Source organism: Leptidea sinapis, chromosome 35, assembly GCF_905404315.1.
Source record: "Leptidea sinapis chromosome 35, ilLepSina1.1, whole genome shotgun sequence".
In the NCBI taxonomy this organism is placed as follows: domain Eukaryota; kingdom Metazoa; phylum Arthropoda; class Insecta; order Lepidoptera; family Pieridae; genus Leptidea; species Leptidea sinapis.
Genome location: NC_066299.1, coordinates 7036212 through 7054814, shown reverse-complemented (window position 1 = coordinate 7054814; position 18603 = coordinate 7036212). Strand labels below are relative to the sequence as shown.

General features: G+C 34.6%; 1 protein-coding gene across 4 annotated transcripts in view; it reads left to right on the top strand.

The window, feature by feature from the left end:
- LOC126975191 (NEDD4-binding protein 2) overlaps positions 1 to 16570 on the top strand; it is a 48652-nt gene extending 32082 nt beyond the window's left edge. For all 4 annotated transcript variants that reach the window (XM_050822955.1, XM_050822954.1, XM_050822956.1 and 1 more), the window contains 3 exons: positions 1245 to 1377; positions 4444 to 4685; positions 5865 to 16570. In XM_050822955.1, the coding sequence (XP_050678912.1) occupies positions 1245 to 1377; positions 4444 to 4685; positions 5865 to 5940 (451 nt within the window). In that variant the 3' untranslated portion in view covers positions 5941 to 16570. The remainder of the gene's footprint in view (positions 1 to 1244; positions 1378 to 4443; positions 4686 to 5864) is intronic.
- The last annotated feature ends 2033 nt before the right edge of the window (positions 16571 to 18603 follow it).

The window sequence follows — 18603 nt, the reverse complement described above, 5'->3', positions numbered from 1 at the left end:
GAAATATAACATATGTGTTTATTCAAAATACTACTACAGTGAATTTCACTATATCCAGGGTATCTATACTTATAACTTAATGTATGTATTCTAAATTCTTTATTGGAAAAAAAATGTGTGTGTACTTATGTACCTAAGCACGCCATAAGTTATACTTCTTTGGCGTAACAAAACAAAAATCCTTAAAAAAAATATTCCCCGTGCTTGTTTACGTTTGTAGGAGGAACAAAACCTTATATAAATTAATTAGATTTATTATAAAAAGCATGAAGTGAGCGAAAAATTTTCTCACCGCATTTCTTGGCATAAAGTGTCATCTACCGAACCCATACAACAATTTATACGAATAATTAATTAAACCACACCACAGGTGTCGCTATTAACCTAAAGGTCTTTATTATTTATACTTATAATAAATCCGTAGAGATCAAGTTTCTGTACAAAAAAAAAAATGCGAAAAACCGAGTCAGGGGGATGTTAGAAGAGAGACAGAACAAGTCCCGATTTTTTTGGAATTTTTTGTTTCTCTGTCTGTTTGTCGGTTTCTACTCTGAAACTATTGGACCAATTTAATCGAAATTTTGCAATCATAATACCTTACATCCCCAGTCAACATCTTGGATATTTGATCCCGGAAAATTAAAGATTTCCCGTGGGACAGTTAAAAAGCTACAGGTACATATATAGCATAGTACACAACAACTTATGCACCTAATTTAGTAAAATTTCACATGTTGATACCTTATATTACCGGTTAGATATTTTTCATCCCGAAAATTCTACTCCTTAGTTGGTAGCAGTTATTGCTATCAAAAGGAGCTGACTCAGCGTCTTGCTGCATCGGTATAATACCAATACAGCGCTGATTTTCAGCTGCCCCCTGGTGACCCATTGATTAACTACTACTTTTTGATCTATTAAAGGTTCCATATGCGTGACGGTGCGCGCGCGCATCGTAATAATTCACCCTTCCCCTTTCTCTAACGTGCCAAAATAAGTATAACTTTAAAAATAAGGTTTAAATTTCCGAATTTATTTCTCTATAACGGATAAAAGGAGGTGGAGCTGCGAGGAGCTCAACGCGTCTGTTTCGTCATTTGCCGGGCTCAGTGGAAGAGCGTTCGCGCCCCCGCATCGTTTATAAATTTTGTTTTTACATTTAAGCTGACTTAATAAATCAATCAAATTAAATCGAAGAGAATGAAAATTTTGATAATCATATTAGTTATTTTAAATAATTTCAGAGACTATCGGAAAGCTCAAGCCGCTCTGCAGAGGGGTTTGATTGATGCTGCAAATTACTATCGGGAGTGTGGGGCGTTCCATGCTTCGAAATATGAACAAGCAAACAGCATGGCGGTTCTCTCACTCATACAAGTATGCCTTTACAATTATACTACATATTTGTTATGTTTTTTTTTAAAGTGATAACCCTCACTTCTAGGATTAAAACAGAAATAAAATTTGAAAAACAACAATTTTTTATGAACGATGAGGGACTCGAACCCACGACCTCCGGCGTTCCGTGCCGGTGCTCTAACCAACTGAGCTAACCAACGGTTATATCGTTCATAAGATTTTGTTGTTTTTCAAATTTTATTTGTATACTACATATATCGACTACCGATGGGAGGTTTCTTTGTAAATGATTGCGGATACCCTAGGTGTCTTTTTTTCTGCTGCCAAGCCGTAGTGTGCAAGCAATATTTGTGTTAGTTTGAAGTGCACCTTATTAACGTGTTGTCGACCAAGTAACCGTTTACCAGACTGACAGTCGCGTATGAAACGATACCATAAACCAATGAGGTTCTATACATATAGACAATGCACCTATAGAAATATGGCACATGCCACAAATGACACCATAATAACCTTATATACATTTCTGCGTTTATTCTACTTTTTAAAACATTATTGGTCAATAGGCAGCAATGTAAATACTACTTCAGATTCAGCTGCGTATTTTGAATTTAGAACCCGATTTGGACAGTGACATCAGTGGAGTAGCAGTTAGGTATTTTTTTAAACCTAGACGAAAAAGAGGGTTGCAATAAGTTTTGTGTTCGTCAGTTTTTTCCAATTAAGATCTGTTCAGTCGGAGGTTTTTTACGTTTCTAATAAAAAATCACACTCATTAAAAAGGAGAAAGTTTGAATGTTTATTTATTGGGCTCTTGTTTAAATTTGTTACTTCTTTACGTTCTAATGGGTTTTGGATTTAATAAGTTAAGGTAACCTTTAATGAGAGAAACTAATTCTCAAATATAATATTTTTATTTACATAAAATAATTAGTTAAACTGTTTATTTAAATGTTAAGTTCCTTGAATTAAATAAAATTTGTCTTTTAGTCTTAGATATCTTTTCCAGGGTATCTTTTTGGTATATGTAGTGGAAGTGGTCATCAACATATATATGATGTATGACAGCTTTTGTCAAATTTTAATTGTGGCTAAATCCAAAAAACTTAAATTCTTTAGTGGTGAAATATAAATATGCTTATTTATTTTTAAATTTCTTCACATCTCTCTCTAGCTACCAACTGACGCCAGTTCTCTTTCATTATCTCGTGTACGGGAAAGCTGCATAATAGAAGCTTTTACATATTTTTAAAATTTGAAATACACTAACTAATCATTTATCAAAATTTATGTAGATCTACTAAATTTTACAATGCAGCGATGAACGTAAGCGCATTGCAATTTTATTACAGACAGTTAGAAATTCTGCCACAGATCGCACCCTTAATATAAGTCGTTAAGGAGATCATCATCATATTCGACTACGACAATTACTTGACAATAACGACGTTCCGGTAGGTGACTCTAATATCTAGATAGCATAAAAAAGATTCGGCTTAGTATCGTTAATTTGCTCCTAAGAAGTGAAGACTTTCGTTACTTTAAGATCCCTTAAGCAGAACCTAACCAAACTATCACCAAACTACCTTTGAAGATATCCTTTCCAATAAAAAAAGAACTATCGAAATCGCGATATTGAATTATTCGTAAATTTGTTGCGCACATACTTATAGCAAATTTAAGACTTTTATGGTTGCCAATGTCAGATCTGGACCACCTATCAAATAAAAAAAAAATAATCAAAATCGGTTCACCCAGTCGACACCTTACAGTTACTCTTCCTACTAATACCTACTACTCTACCTATAACAAACATAAAAAATATACCGACAACTTGAGAACCTCCTCCTTTTTTGAAGTCGGTTAAAAAGAGCGACTCTATTGTTTTCATTTCTGACTATGTCCTTTCATCTGTCCCATTCTGACAAGCGGGTCTTGTCTGGGGACTTGTCAATAATATTGTACCATATTTAATTTAATATAATTTAAAAATATTCGTTTTATTAAATTACTTACGCTTTTTTCATATCAATTTTATATAAATAAAATAACCTTACCGATGACTTATTATCGGTAAGTTTATTTTACTTATGTGACTTATCACACCATCTTTTTTTGAGTCGTTAATGTATTATTTAAGCACTTTTTATAGCACACTTAGGCTTGTTGATTGACACACGACTAAGGAGAAAAGTGTGCTTACATTATCTTTAAGTACACGTTTGCCGTTCCGTTATCAGACTGCGAATGATATGTCCATATGTATAGAACGTCATTGCCATAAATGGACACGCTTTCATAGACTCCGACTGTCAGTTGGTACCGGATACCCACTGACCTCTACTATATACCACTGGACTGGCGGCTGTCAAAATTCTTTTGTGCCTGTTTGATATTGGCCATGTAGCGAGAGTGTGCGGTACTAAAACTAGTGATGACAACCTCAGCAAACATCGGTAGATGGTAGGAAACTTTTCATATACTTTATTACGTTGATTCTTGAAGTATAAATAACACTGAAAACGAACGAAATAATTCAAAATGCAAATATACTTCAGAGTATTGTATTGTACGTTCTTTTCAAAATTAGTCTCTGGACGCTCGCGAGTGGCGCTTCAAATATGCACAAATATTTGCTGCCAAACATATGGAACAGCCTGTCCAGTGGTATTTATACAGGTCAGTGCAGATACCTAACAAACAAGACATCTTCTTCCCACGGGCGCGGCGGTTTCCGTAACGATGCTTTTATATCAATCTTATTCGCCTATTTGGGAAGAAGGTAGGAGCTACTCCAATCAGCCAGGCTCCTCTAGGAAGTCACCCAACTTGTCAAAGTCATCAGGACATAAGTAGAGGCTCTTATAGTTTATTTGATAAATGTAGTATCGCGTATAGAGCCTTATATGAATATAGGCAATAAAGCGATTGTGTGATTCGTTGTGCGAATACTATCTTTGATGCTTCAGCGAATTAATAAACAATGTGACTAGAGTTTATCAAATGCATGCGTGTCCAATACTTTCATACTTTCCTCAAAATTTCAGTGTTTTATAAGTTGTTATAGGGTGGACTTTTTTTCAGGTGAACGCTCAAAACTGCTCCGATAATTCAACAATTGATTTGCATTACTTACACGTGCCCGAAGCATTGGAGGCTCTGGATTTATTCCTAGATATACATATAAAAAAGTTGAGAGAAATAAATGGCCGTAACGGCGTGACACACCAAACGTTATTCTTCATAACCGGAAGAGGCCTACATAGTTCTGGCGGGCCGCGAATCAAGCCGGCGGTGAAGAGGCGGCTCTCCGAAAGAAGAATTATGTAAGTCGAGCTTTATTTACGTTGTAAATACTATAACTATAGCTTTAAAGGTAATTTTTTATTTAATATATGACGGGGCAAGGCCGGTCACATCCACGTGGTTATTCATTGTTGTGGGCGTTTGAGCACGACGGCAAGTGAACAAATCAACATGATACGTTTCACTTCACAGCTATAATAGATTACATAATAAGATTGTAGTGTGTGTTCCCGGCATGCGCGCCTGACACAACCGCCTCGCTCGATAGTCCTTCCCTGACTGCCCGCTCGGCGCTCGCCCGGCGCCCGATCTCGACCGCCCTTGCACCGCACGGGTATTACACTTGAGCCAAGACGAGTACTAAACATCTTCGTACTCGTGGCTCGGCGTTTTTGACTACGACATATATATAAATTTATTCATGGAATAGTGAGTAACAGTCATTAAAACTTGATACCTATCGCATCAGTACTTGTGCGCTTTTATACTGCGCTACTTCTATGATTTATGACAATAGTTTAAGAAAATTTTATTGAAGTAGGCGTTACTTTGCGGAAATGTATAATTATCCAAATGTTTTGAGTTTTCTTTAGTGTTAATTCCGCCAATATTTGTCTTTGCCAATTCGACACGCGTTTCGCCTCTACACACAGGACATGTTGACTCGCTAATAAACTCTGGCACGAGACTCACTTAGTATTTGGACAATAGTTTAATACAATTAAAACTTTATTGCGGTTATTGCTTTCTTTTACAATCTCTCTAACCTTGTTCAATTGTATGACAATAGTACAGAAAATCAAGGCTATAATTCCTTATGCTGTAGAAATTCCACAGGGATTATAATGACTTGGAATTAAAACTTTGAATCCTTATATATCCTAAAAAAGTTCACATCTTGGCTGTTATAAATTTAAAATAACCGTTGATAAAAGAAGACAATATTACCTATCCTACCCATATATTGGTAGCAGGTTAGACTGCAAATATGTGAGTCACTGTTGCTCTGTCTCTAATGGTATGGAGAAATAGTGACTCAAATAATAGTAATAAGTACTAATGTTTTAGTGCTAACGTAGTTTTTAAGTCTTACTAACATTGTTTTGACTCTGTAGTTACTTTGAAATAAAGTTTTATTATTATTATTATATTAAATAATAATGAATCTGTTTTATTATCAAAATAATTTTATTTTTCAGATACGCTGAAAGCAACCCGGGCCTACTTACAGCTAAAGTGAGTGCGGATCATATGTTATCTGATGATACTGCCTGATATTTGAGGAACCTGAACCAAATGCGTATGCAAAGGCCCAGACCGTACCATGTCACTCGATTTTTTACTTATAATTGTATGTACACCTATATTAACGAATATCCTATGTGGTGAATAGTAACAGTTGTAAATATTATATACAGGACTTGAATTGAACAATCTATACGTAAAACCAGGTGTAAAGTTTATAATAAATTAAGACCTAGATGTAATAAATGTTAGGTAATAGATGTTTGTGACAAAATAATATAAAGTTTAAGATTAAGGCGACCATTTAAATAATTGGAAACATTTATGTAAGTTTTTTATGTTGAAACTACATTTAAGGCTGTTGTAAATATAGTTTATATTGTATATTATAGTATTTTACCGTTGCGATACAAAACTATTTTTGGAAATGTAAAATGCCACTCTTTGAACTAAATTGAAGCAAAATTGTTTATTAATATTTTGTCACTATTTTGATTTATATTGTTAAACTAGTTTCAATATAATACTTTATTTGTTTAAAATTAAATTAAAATAATGAGTGTGCAAATATTAAAACGAATTAATTTATTGATTTTGGTATTTCTCTTAGTTGTAATCTATAATGTAATTATTGTATAAATAAATTTAAAGTTTAGACTTAATATCAGTTTAGTGTTAGTAAAGACACAAAGATATATTGTTGCCAGCAAAAATTGAAGCTAAACAATTATAATAAGCTCTCCTATTACACAAGCAATTCGGAAGCAATGGTACAACTAAAAGAATCGAAAGCCTAAGGCTAACTACTGCCAATCAATATGAATAAATCAAATCGAAAATCGAAAGAATAAACCGCGCCAGAGCCTCTCTTCTCTTAAACACATAGGGTTGAATGCATATGATTTAAATAAGACACAAATATTTTTTACAATATCTTTAGTTTGAGCGAGGAGCTAATTTAAAAAGTGTATATATTGTGGGAAATTAAAATATGGGAAAGGCGACGCGTAGTATCTACCTTCGACGGAGCCTGCCAAAAATGCAAGCGTTAAAAGTTACGGCGTCCGTCGTTCGGTCGTTTTTCAATTATGAACAACCGATTTTAGATATTACAATTATGAAATAATTTTTACATATTCCCTATCTGAAGCTGAAAAATAACATTCATCTGTCGTATTATATAAAGCAGCTTGCATCAAGCATAAGTAGAGAATATTTGTTAAAATCTTGTGACAAACTCTTATGAAATGTGATAAAAGCCTATGTAACGGATCGAAAAGGGTAAATCGCATAAGTGCATGTCTGCTGAAACAATATTAACACACAGAATTGCAACCAATCAGAAATTGTGAATTTTCTGATTGGTCTTGTTTCAGTAGAGATGCCCGTAATGTATGGACTGATGTTTGATGTGATGAACAATAAACAGTGTAAGTGTATTTCTGCTGAAACGAATTTACCACACAGAATTGCAACCAATCAGAACTTGTCATTTTCTGATTGGTCTTGGTTTCAGTAGAGATGACCGTAATGTATGGACTGATGTTTGTTGCTATGAACAATAAACAGTGTAAGTGTATTTCTGCTGAAACAAAATTACAACACAGAATTGCAACCAATCAGAAATTGTGATTTTCTGATTGGTCTTGGTTTCAGTAGAGATGCCCGTAATATATCGACTAATGTTTGTTGCGATGAACAAATTTTGTATAGGGATTTTATGTAGCGATTGAAATTATCATATGATGGTAATGGAAAGTGTTTATGTGCGTTGTACTATTTAAAAATGTACAAGCATGTGACTTTTATTCAATGCATGAGCGAGTTTTCTAACGGAATCTGGGACCCCTTAATTTGGGTGTGATAATATAAATGTATATGGATAAGTAATAAAAAAAGAATGTTTTTTCCACTAATTAAGAAACAAAATTGAAAAGAAAGAAGTAATAATATTTTTGTTGTTTTTTAAAAATTTCACCATCAAGTAATTACTAGTGGAATATTTGATATGGTATCTTTCTGTAAAGGTTTCGCAGAGTTATTTGAAAAGATGATAAAGTGATTATAAATCATAAATTCAAATCAAATCAATTTAAATTTTCTTCTTTAACCGATTCGCTTAAGTTACCTTATGCCTCTTTATTCCTCTTTCCTCATCTCCACTCACTTTTAAACATTTGAAACTTTACTGTATGTTGGCAGTACAGATATGTGGGGCTATTTCGTTATTTTTTTTTTAATAGGGGCGCTCGAACTTTGATAGCATAAGCCATCTTTTTGAAGCTGTCAAATTAGACATGGATTGATTTAGACTTGACATTTAATGCTGACCATTATAACAACGCGTTGAAACTGTTGAAATTTATTATCAAAGTGCTCTCATTGCCTGTTGATCCAATTTATGATATTCCATTGGTCCAAACCCGTCTTTTTATTAAATGATATGGAGTAACGAAAATATACTGGAGATTCATAAGGTCTATAATCTGAAGTCATCGAATGCCGTGGATTTTGGTGGGAACTAGGCTCACTGTCAATGGCGACCGATTGGAGACGATGATAATATTTTTTATGGCCTATAGATGGACCTGTCAAACACAACAGCTTAGTAGTGGGAGGCTCCTTTGCACAGGATACCGGGTAGATTATGCTGCGGCGCCTATTTCTGCCGTGAAGCTGTAATGTGTACACATTACTGTGTTTCGGTCTGAAGGGCGCCGTAGTTAGTGAAATTACTGGTCGAATGAGTCTCAAGGAGACGAGCGCAATTGTAGCCGAATCGCGTCGCTCCGAATATTTGGGTTTATCAAGAATCCGGAGCGGCACTGCATTGTTATAGGCAGGACGTATCAATTATCGTCAGCTGAACGTCCTACTCGTCTCGTCCCTTATTTTCATAAAAAATAACAAGACGGTACCACCTCCTATTGAATTTATTTGATGAAAAGTATAAGAGCTTCGTCAACGCGTTGTGGTCACTTCAATTTGACACTGAAACAATTTGACATAACTCCGCTCCGGGATGTGAAATTTCTTGATCATTAATGTCTGTAATAATAATAATAATTGTAATAATAATAATAATCATAGTAAAAAAGTATTGTAAAGTGTAAAGTATTGTAATTGTAAAGTGGAGTTCATTGGGCATTTGGTTAATATTATATTTCAAATTAACTATAGTTTTAGGTCGCTACATATTAAATTAGCGTTTTGTCGTAACTGACCACTTTAAACTGCAATATCTTCTAAAAATTAAGATATAATCAAATATATATGTCCATTTATAATTAGGCCATTTTATTAATAGGTTTTTGAAAGTTTGGCGACTGACAAGTTATAGTGATGTCCTAAAGGACGTAACGATATCGATTATTGTAAAACTTATATACGATAACTGGCAACATCAACCGACCGTCCGTCTGGCCGCCATTTTGACGTAGTCTCACTCGTAATAAACGCTCGTATTTACGTTCGCCGAGTGTTCTCAAGTATTTGTTATACCTCGAGTTGAGTAGTTTTATTCCTCGCGGTGCAACTTTTGGGAGTGCTTAGATTCGGACAATGCAAGCTAAACTAGATGAGCTGCAATTGTAATGTTACTGCTCAAACAGATTACCGGTTACCAGATAGTATATTTTATTTAAAAGAGCGCAAAAATTATGCTGGAAGGGTAAAGCGGTGGTAGTGTTAGAAATGGCATCAAAGATAATTCTAAAGGAATCAATTTTGAGAAAATAAATGCCTTTTATGCCTTTTTACCGGGATTCGGATAACTTTTCACAAGGAAAAAAATTTAACTCGGATGTGGCAATCCAAACCGCCTTCAAAGAATTCATTGATCAATTGACTTTGCATGGAAGCAAAACGCCGATATCATTTATTTCAAAGTGCGAGCGCTCTTAATAAAAAACCTGTACATATTATTATATAAGTTGACACGAAATGTTTCTTTTAATCTTTAAAACTTTCTGCTCCATTATCTTTATTATCACGTTACTATTTTCGGGCACTTGTGTTGATCTATCATCATAAAAATGGCTGACATTTTCTGTCACCTTTACAGAAACAATACCTCTGCTGTGTTCAGAACCATCCATTAAACATCAATGGTTGATTGATTAAGCATAGATTTTCTGTATGTTCTTAAAATAACGAAGTATATTCGTAAAGTTGAAAAATCTGTTTTCTTGTTCTGGTGGCCGCACCAGTTATGCGAAAGTATAAAATAAACTTTCTTCCACCCATCGTATTTTTTGCTCAATTAATTTATAATTAAACTTAAATTTTTTAGTTAGTTAAGTAACGAACTAATAAATTTAAACTCATATAAAATAAATTATACATTTTCGTCAAATAAGAACAATCGAATTATACCTACAATATTTATTAGTTTATAGAAGTACAGAACCAGTTCGGACTATAAAATATTTATTTTTAAAACTTTATCCTAAAGCAATTGTTTTCTATCCTTGTACAATTGTAATTAATAATAAATGCATACTTTTAGATGACTTTTCGGTGTTTTCACATATAAAAAAAAAAACATCTGGTATTATGTGATAAGTTTAATTAAATGAATGTATTTTTAATGGACTAGATGTAATTGTAATAAGTTTAATTAAATGAATGTATTTTTTAAATGGACTTTAAAAGTTATAATTTTTGTTTATTTGTTTCTATTTTTGTACAGTTTTCTATTTCTTTAACATAATTTCGTAAAACGAAAAGTGAGGTTAACTCTTATAACGTTATTGATATCCACAAAAAATTCTATACAGGAAGATTTTATTACCACCAGTAATAGAAAATTCTGATATGGGGACAGTAGGTAAGCTATTTACGAGATGTTCTAAGTTTCTGAATTTCTCAATTTCATTGATGACAAATTAAAGCCCTACTGCCTAAATAATTCCCTGTGTTAATTAAATCAGCCTGTATAATATATTTTAAAGATGATTTTTTATTGTATACCCGTGTCTATGCCCTGAAGTAAATAGTAAAGTTACGTTTGGGCGGATTTATAGAATACGGGTATGAAAAGTTTACTTACTCTTTGAAGATATTTTACGTGTGACAATATACCTACATTTCATGGACGAAGTTTTGTCAATTTAGCTACAAGTCAATTGTTATTACTTTAAAAGTATTGTAATAAATTTGTTTTTAAGTTTTTAGTCTTGAAAAGATGCGATTCAGAATTGTTCTTGGTATGTAGCTGCGTTAGGCAAATGGCAGATTGAACACGTTGAAGACATCCATTCACCTCTATATTGTTGTTATTTTATTTGCAATTTTTATGTGCACCTTTTTCGAATTATTATCCACGGTGCGTCTTTTTCTTCTAAGTACAGCAAAGCTGTGGAAATGAGCTTCCTTCTGAGGTGTTTCCTAGATGATACAGTATTAAAAAAAAACGCGTACACCTGCCTCTAAAGGTCGGCAATCCTCCTGTGATTCCTCTGGTGTTGCAAAAAAATGTGAGTGGCGGTGATCACTTAACACCAGTTAACCCGTAAGCTCGATTGCCCTCCTTTTCCATAAAAATTAATAAATATTATTATTATATGTCAACATCTCCTATGAGCTACAGAACCGTGGCAATCGCAAGAGTACCCGAAATACATTATTGTACTTAAGACTGCAGTAATTTTGTGAAATGTAGAACTTATAATTTATTGTTATTATTATGATAGCAGTGTATAATGATATGTGTAATATAAATAAAAATAAAGCTACTTCACAATGATTTTCTCCGAAGAAAATCTTTACTATCACATGAACCCCTTCCGAGATAGTAAGTCTTGTGGGTGATGATGCTTTTACAACATGATTCCAGAAAATGTACAAAACAAATATGCTACATTCTTTTGAAATTCATAATAATTTGTTTAAAAGCATAATAAATTAACTAATTAAATTCATGCGGTATTTTGTAAGGTATTTTAAAATATGAAGCCGAATAGTTAGCTAGTATAGGTTCGATGCACTTTCTTTTCACCCACTTGGATCTTTGACTATCGTCAATTGGTCAACAGAATTCCATAATATAAGGTTTTGTCTTCAGCGCGATCTGTCTGCCATTTGTAGTAAATTTTAACAGAATTGTTTTTATTATTATTATTATAAGTACATTAGGAATTAATAAGGTTGTTTCTGGTGGGCGATGCATAATTTAGTTTTGTAACGTCGCAGCTATAATATAAAATGTTTTTATAACGTGCATTTGGCTACTGAGAATCAATCTATTTTTTCCGCAAGTATAATGGAATATGGGTTTTAAAATTTATCTTTCTTATTGAGATCGATAAAAAATATTGTAAGTTGTATATGAAATAACGTAAAGTTACCTCAAACGTTACCTCTTTGTATTTTATTTTAATAATAAAATGATAGTTTTTGCCTTACATAATTTATATGTCTAGATAAGAAAGAATCTTTTGTTGTTAGACAACCGATGAACACAGGCCAGGAATATTAGGTTAGTGTGGAGTGACAAGCTACGTCTTACACTCGCGATTTGTATGACAGTTTGTGTTAGTGTGCGTGGATTGCTCAAAATAGAGGTTAGTTCCAAAGTCATTTTCGACGTTTTCACAGCTGTCATAGTCTTATCTAGACGTATAAATTATTCAAGGTTTTTGCATACAATGTATGTCCGCCTACTTTTCAATACTTGTTTGTTTGATATATTTTGTTTCGTAGTTTCTATTAATAAGTACAATAATATTGAATGTTATGTGTTGTTCGTCGTAGGATTGATGTTGTACTAGTTGTATTGTAGTGCGTAACGTTTTATTGATAATATTTCAATCAGATTCTCTTTGTTGTACGGCTCCGTAACGCATAGCTGTACCACAGTATGTATAGACGCTAATGCTGTACGAAAACTACGTACGAGGGGCGCACTGAAATGATCGGGAATAGAATATTTCGGATTGAGTTACAATAAAACCTTTTTTAGAATTTGAATAGAATTAGAATCTGACATTCATACAATTAAAAAAAATGTTCAAAAACAAAAAGTATGTTGGCTTAAAGTTGACACGTCGTTAACAGAAATGGTGCACACGCGTGAACATTTCCGTGCCATAATTTATCACAATTTTCGTCGCGGCTGTCTTCTGAATGTCAGCGAACTTGTTTCGATTTATGATGTTGGAGTCAAACGTCAATATACCGCTGGTACGCCGAATTCCGACGCGGTCGTGTATCGCTCAGCATTGTTCTTCTGCAGGTCGACCAAGAACAGCGGTCACGCCTGAAAACATCGGAGCTGTGCGAACTATTATATTAGATGACCGTCATGTGACATACGAGCAGATTCAGGCTGTTATCAGCATCGGAATGACTGCAATTCAGTCGATATTACATAGTGAGCTGTGTGTAAGAAAGCTAGTTTCCCGCTGTGTTCCCCACAATTTGTCCGAAGAGCAAAAGGCGGTTCGTGTAGATTGGCGCCGGAATACTCTGCAACGCTTCAACGTAGGGAAGTCAAATGCCGTTTATAATATTGTCTCAGGTGACTGGTGATAATGGATTTATTCATACGAACCTGAAAGAAAACAGTTTGGTCTTCGAAGTCTAACCAACGAAAGTGATTCGCTCCCGCAGCTTGTCAAAGAAAATGGTCGCTACGTTTGTCTCGAAAAAGGAGAATGTTGCTACAATTCCTTTACAGGAACGCAGAAAGGTTGCAGCTGAGTCGTAGATCACGGTTTGTTTGCCAGAAATGATAGTCGAACTTCAAAAAAATAACCCGAAACGTCGCATCATCTTACATCACGATAATGCGAGCTCCCATACGGCGCGGCAGACATGATTTTTTGAAGCAGGACAACGTTCAGCTGAGCCCAAATGAATATTTTACATTCCCTAGAATGAAAGATTTATTACGCAGTCAACAGATTGAAGACCCCGAAGCAGCTGTGGAAGCGTACAAATCAGCCATTATGTCAACATCAACTTCAGACTGGAATCACTGTTTTAATGATTGGTTTGCACGAATGGAAAAGTGCATTAAGTTGAACGGAGAACCGTCCATGTGGTTTTTATTATTCCCGATCATATCAGTGTGCACCTCGTACAAAGGTTCGAAACGTACGCACACAGACGCAGGTCGCAATGTGGCCAATAAGCGGACGTCGCAGTACTGTTAGTCGCGCGAGCCCTGCGTGTGCCGAGTTGAAACATGCATGACACCTGCATATGTGTGCGTGCGTTATATGTAACATTTGTGCGTAGTTTCCTACGTAGCTGATATATATACATATACTGTGGCTGTACCTTTTACCTTTTGCGAGGTAAGATAGGTTATAACACTATGTGACGGATACTTGATATGTATAGTAACAGGCTTCGTTTTTTTGTTGTTTTTAGGAAATCAGGAAATATTAAGAAAAGCAAGCAAATTAATTGCTGTCAAATGTAATTTGTGCAGGTACGCTAAACCTTTTATTTGTAGATCATTAAAAAATTAAAGATTAATTTAAAATTTGATGGCATAATTAAAATATGGAAGGTATGTTCAAGTTGCTCTTGTGCTAATTCCATAAGTTAAATATATATTATCGATTAACAAACATACTGTGTACAAAGTACTGTTGCAATGTTTATTAAAACAAATCGGTTGATAATATTGAGTTTTATGTGGTCGGACGAGCGTGGGACTCATTACAAAACAAGTGATTATCCCAGCAGATTACACCATTGATAACACGCTGAGTTTCCTTTATCTACGACTATTGTGGAGTTTCACAAATTAATGGTGGTCTTTGCATATTTTGTGAACGGTAAAACAGCAACACACAACCCGAGTTTGATTTTCTTTAATAGTCCAATTAGACAGAATTTGTCTACATATAGATTGGAATAATGTTGTACATTTTTAAATTAATTGGTTTGTCACTAAATTTACAAATTGAAATGCCATGAATAAATAAAATAAGTAAAAAATTTCAGTAAATTCAAATTTCGATTAAAAAGGTTTAGCATACCTGGCTCCCATTTTGCGACATATATTTGGTTCAATTTTGGTTTATTATTATAAATTAGAATCCTTTATTTTTTGCCAATGATTAAAATATTCTCCTTAATACATAAATTTATAGTGAATGTGTAGAATGTAGATGTTTTTTAATAAAATACTAAAAATAAGCCTAAATATTTCGGTATTTTTTTCGCGGTAGTTAAAGTTTTTATACTACACCTGCTCGGAAAGTGCGTAAGTGCGTGACAACTGGGATGAGAATGCATCATTTATGTATTGGAAATATGCGGGCTAAAAAGAATGGAAATCCATTACTAAAGTGTTTTTTTGGCTATTGAATATTTTTACAAAAAGGACTCTAATCAGTTACAATCTATAATCAAACAATGTGATATCAATTATAATATTTCAAATGAGCTATCGCCGATCAGCTTTCAAAAGCTTTTTTACCTTCAATTTGTAATATTTATATATCAATCAGTGAGAGGGTCCTTTGCACAGGATGCCGGCTAGATTTTGGGTACCATAACGGTGCCTTTTTCTGTCGTGAAGTAGTAATGTGTAAGCATTATTGTATTTCGATCATAAGGGCGCCGTAGCTAGTGAAATTACTGGGCAAATGAGACTGAACATCTTACGTCTGAAGGTGACGAGTGTAATTGTATAGCGCTCGGAATTTTTGGGTTTTCAATAATCCTCTCTGTGGCTCTGCCTTGTAATGGGCGTTTTCAATTACCATCAGCTGAAGTCCTGCTCGTCTCGACCCTTATTGTAATAAAAAAATGTATATTTTACAGTTAATTTGCAAAAATTAAATTATTCGCTTTATTTTCCTTGTAGGTGTAGTAAAGAGCACATATGATATGTGTTATAAATGGTAATAGTGGTCGATTTTTCGTTTCTCCATCCTGCGGTTTTCAGGGAACTTACACATACCACAAAGTTGAGGAGTGAGATTCCTTGTGCGGTGTTTCCATGACGTTACGTCATGGGCACTTTTAAAAAAAGCGCATGCACCTACATTCCTAAAAGGATGACAACGCTGCTGTGATTCATGCAAGAGAATGTGTGGTTACTTAATACCAGATACATATGCTCGTTTGTCACCCTTTTCCATAAAAAAAAAACTGATTTCGTGACACGCCTATATACGAGTACTGATTCGCAATAGAATGAATCGAGCAGGATGGGGCATCTGTCTTTCTATTGACCGAGTTGAGTCCACTATTTGCATTTATCACACATAATATGGCAATATGCATAGCTGCGTGGAAAGTGCTATTCCACTACTTGTACTGAAAACCTCGACCTCGTCTCGTACTATGTACAAATAGTACTATTAGAAGTCGCCAACTTTCTTCTTTTGATGAACAATGTACCTACTATGTAATAGTTGCCGAATGTTTCTTTATTATTCGCAATTTTACTTTGTACATTGAAGCCCTTTCCCACATACAATGGCAAACGAAAGGCAGCAAAAAGCATTCCTTCTCTTTTGCAGTCGTTCGTCGTCATACTATGTGGATTCGGTGTAAAAATGTTTTATGTGATATGTTTTTTGTAGGTCAGATTTTATATATTTGTGTTAATAATATAATAAAATTAGACACTGAACTGTTTATTTTGATTGTGATTTCGAATCAATTTAAGGCAAATAAATTTTGTGTTTAAAAACAGTGTTTCATTTCATAAATTTCATATTCCTTTAGCAATGTACATACAAATAAGAATTGAAATATCAATCCGATAACTCCTTTGTTATGTCTGGCCTGTGTTACGTAGCGAAGACTGGTCTCTGAAAGTATTGAGATGTGGAGCTACCGGAGATCGTAACGCATTAGCTAATTTTTTAAAGTATTAAAATGGATATAGTGTGCTATCCTTAATCCTCCTCTTTTCAACTGAGCAAACAGTTCGAATGACGTATCGCTTATAAAATCTTGTATGCTTTGTTCAATTCTCAGGTTGTGGCTTCATCTACAGGATCTACTTTAGATTTGATAAGGGGGCGTCCATAAATTACGTGAGATGTTTAAGGGGAGGGGGGGGGGGGGGGGGGGGGGGGTCTCGGCAAATATCACGCAATTTTTTTCTGATTGAAACAAAAAACATATACTATTTTGATCCATTTAATCATATGAACAAGTTGGTTCCAATAGAGGTATTCAGACCGCGCATGATCTCCATCGACAGAATTAGAGTAGATATCCTTTTTTTAATCACAATAGTTACGTTTTAAGTATTCTATTGTAAAAAAAATTATTACACTTATAACTCACAGCAATATTGATGACTAGTCTAGGATTTTTTTTCTTTTTACAATAACTATCCAACAAGTACGAGTACCTACGTAAGAAACCTACATTTTGAAAAATCTCACGCGAGATTGGGGGATGGGAGGGGAGGTTGAATAAAATCTCACGACATCTCACCAGGGGGGGGGGGGGAGGTACAGAAAATTCAAAAAAACACCTCACGTAATTTATCGACGCCCCCTAACCTGCTCAATAAAAAAATACGGAGAAACATGGCATATTTGCGTCATGTTTACGTCTTGAGAGATAAGACTTTCTTGAACCTACAATGATGGGTAAAATACAGGGCAGACGACGTGCTGTATGTAGAAAGAAGTCACGGCTATGAAAAATACGGAAGCGAAAGTTCATTTGGTACAAGATACGGTTTTACCAGTGGGAGGCTCCTTTGCACAGGATGCCGGCTAGATTATGGGTACCACAACGGCGCCTATTTCTGCCGTGAAGCAGTAATATGTAAACATTACTGTGTTTCGGTCTGAAGGTCGCCGTAGCTAGTGAAATAACTGGGCATATGAGACTTACTATCTTATGTCTCAAGGTGACGAGCGCAGTAGTGCTGCGTAGTGCCGTTCAGAATTTTTGGGCTTTTCAATAATCCTGAGCGGTACAGCGTTGTAATGGGCAGGGTGTATCAATTACCATCAGCTAAACGTCCTGCTCGTCTTGTCCCTTATTTTAATAAAAAGAAGATAGGACGACCGACGACCAATTTCAAGTGGTGGAGAGGCACTCAATGAAGGATAATCCTGAATATACGATACACTAGGTGGTGCCCGCACTTCGCTTCACCTAAAAAAATCAACTACTAACTACACCAGCGCCACAAATCCGGCACTAACCTAACTATTTATATGTGTGCAAAGTTTCATTTCAATTGGAGTTACGGTTCTCGAGTTTTAGGTAAACATACATACACACATAAATTATTTTAAATATATTATATATATACATAGATAATTAAAATTACTATGGGCACTTATTTAAACTGGTTAAATGTAGTTCAATGAATTAGTCAGTTTTCTTATAATTAGCAGTTATTTACGAATTTACGAATGATTAATATATTTTCGTTATAGTGATTAGTGTCTAACTAAGTAAGAAAGTGTTGGGGTATAGTGTCTAACGAGGTAAGTTTGCACTTAATAGTGATTTTCATTATTAGAACACTAGAAATAAGGGATTGCCTGTGACTAATTCTAGTAGGCTTCATAAGATATATGATAGCTTTAAGGGTAAATGTAGGTATACACTTTTATAATAAAGTCCCAGCCACTGATTAGGCATTATCTCTTAATAAATATAAGTGTTGTATTAAAAAATAGCTCTTTCGTAAATCCTACTAGTTCACAGCTTAAAAAATGTTGGGAGAGTTTCTTGCGCAGCTTCTTC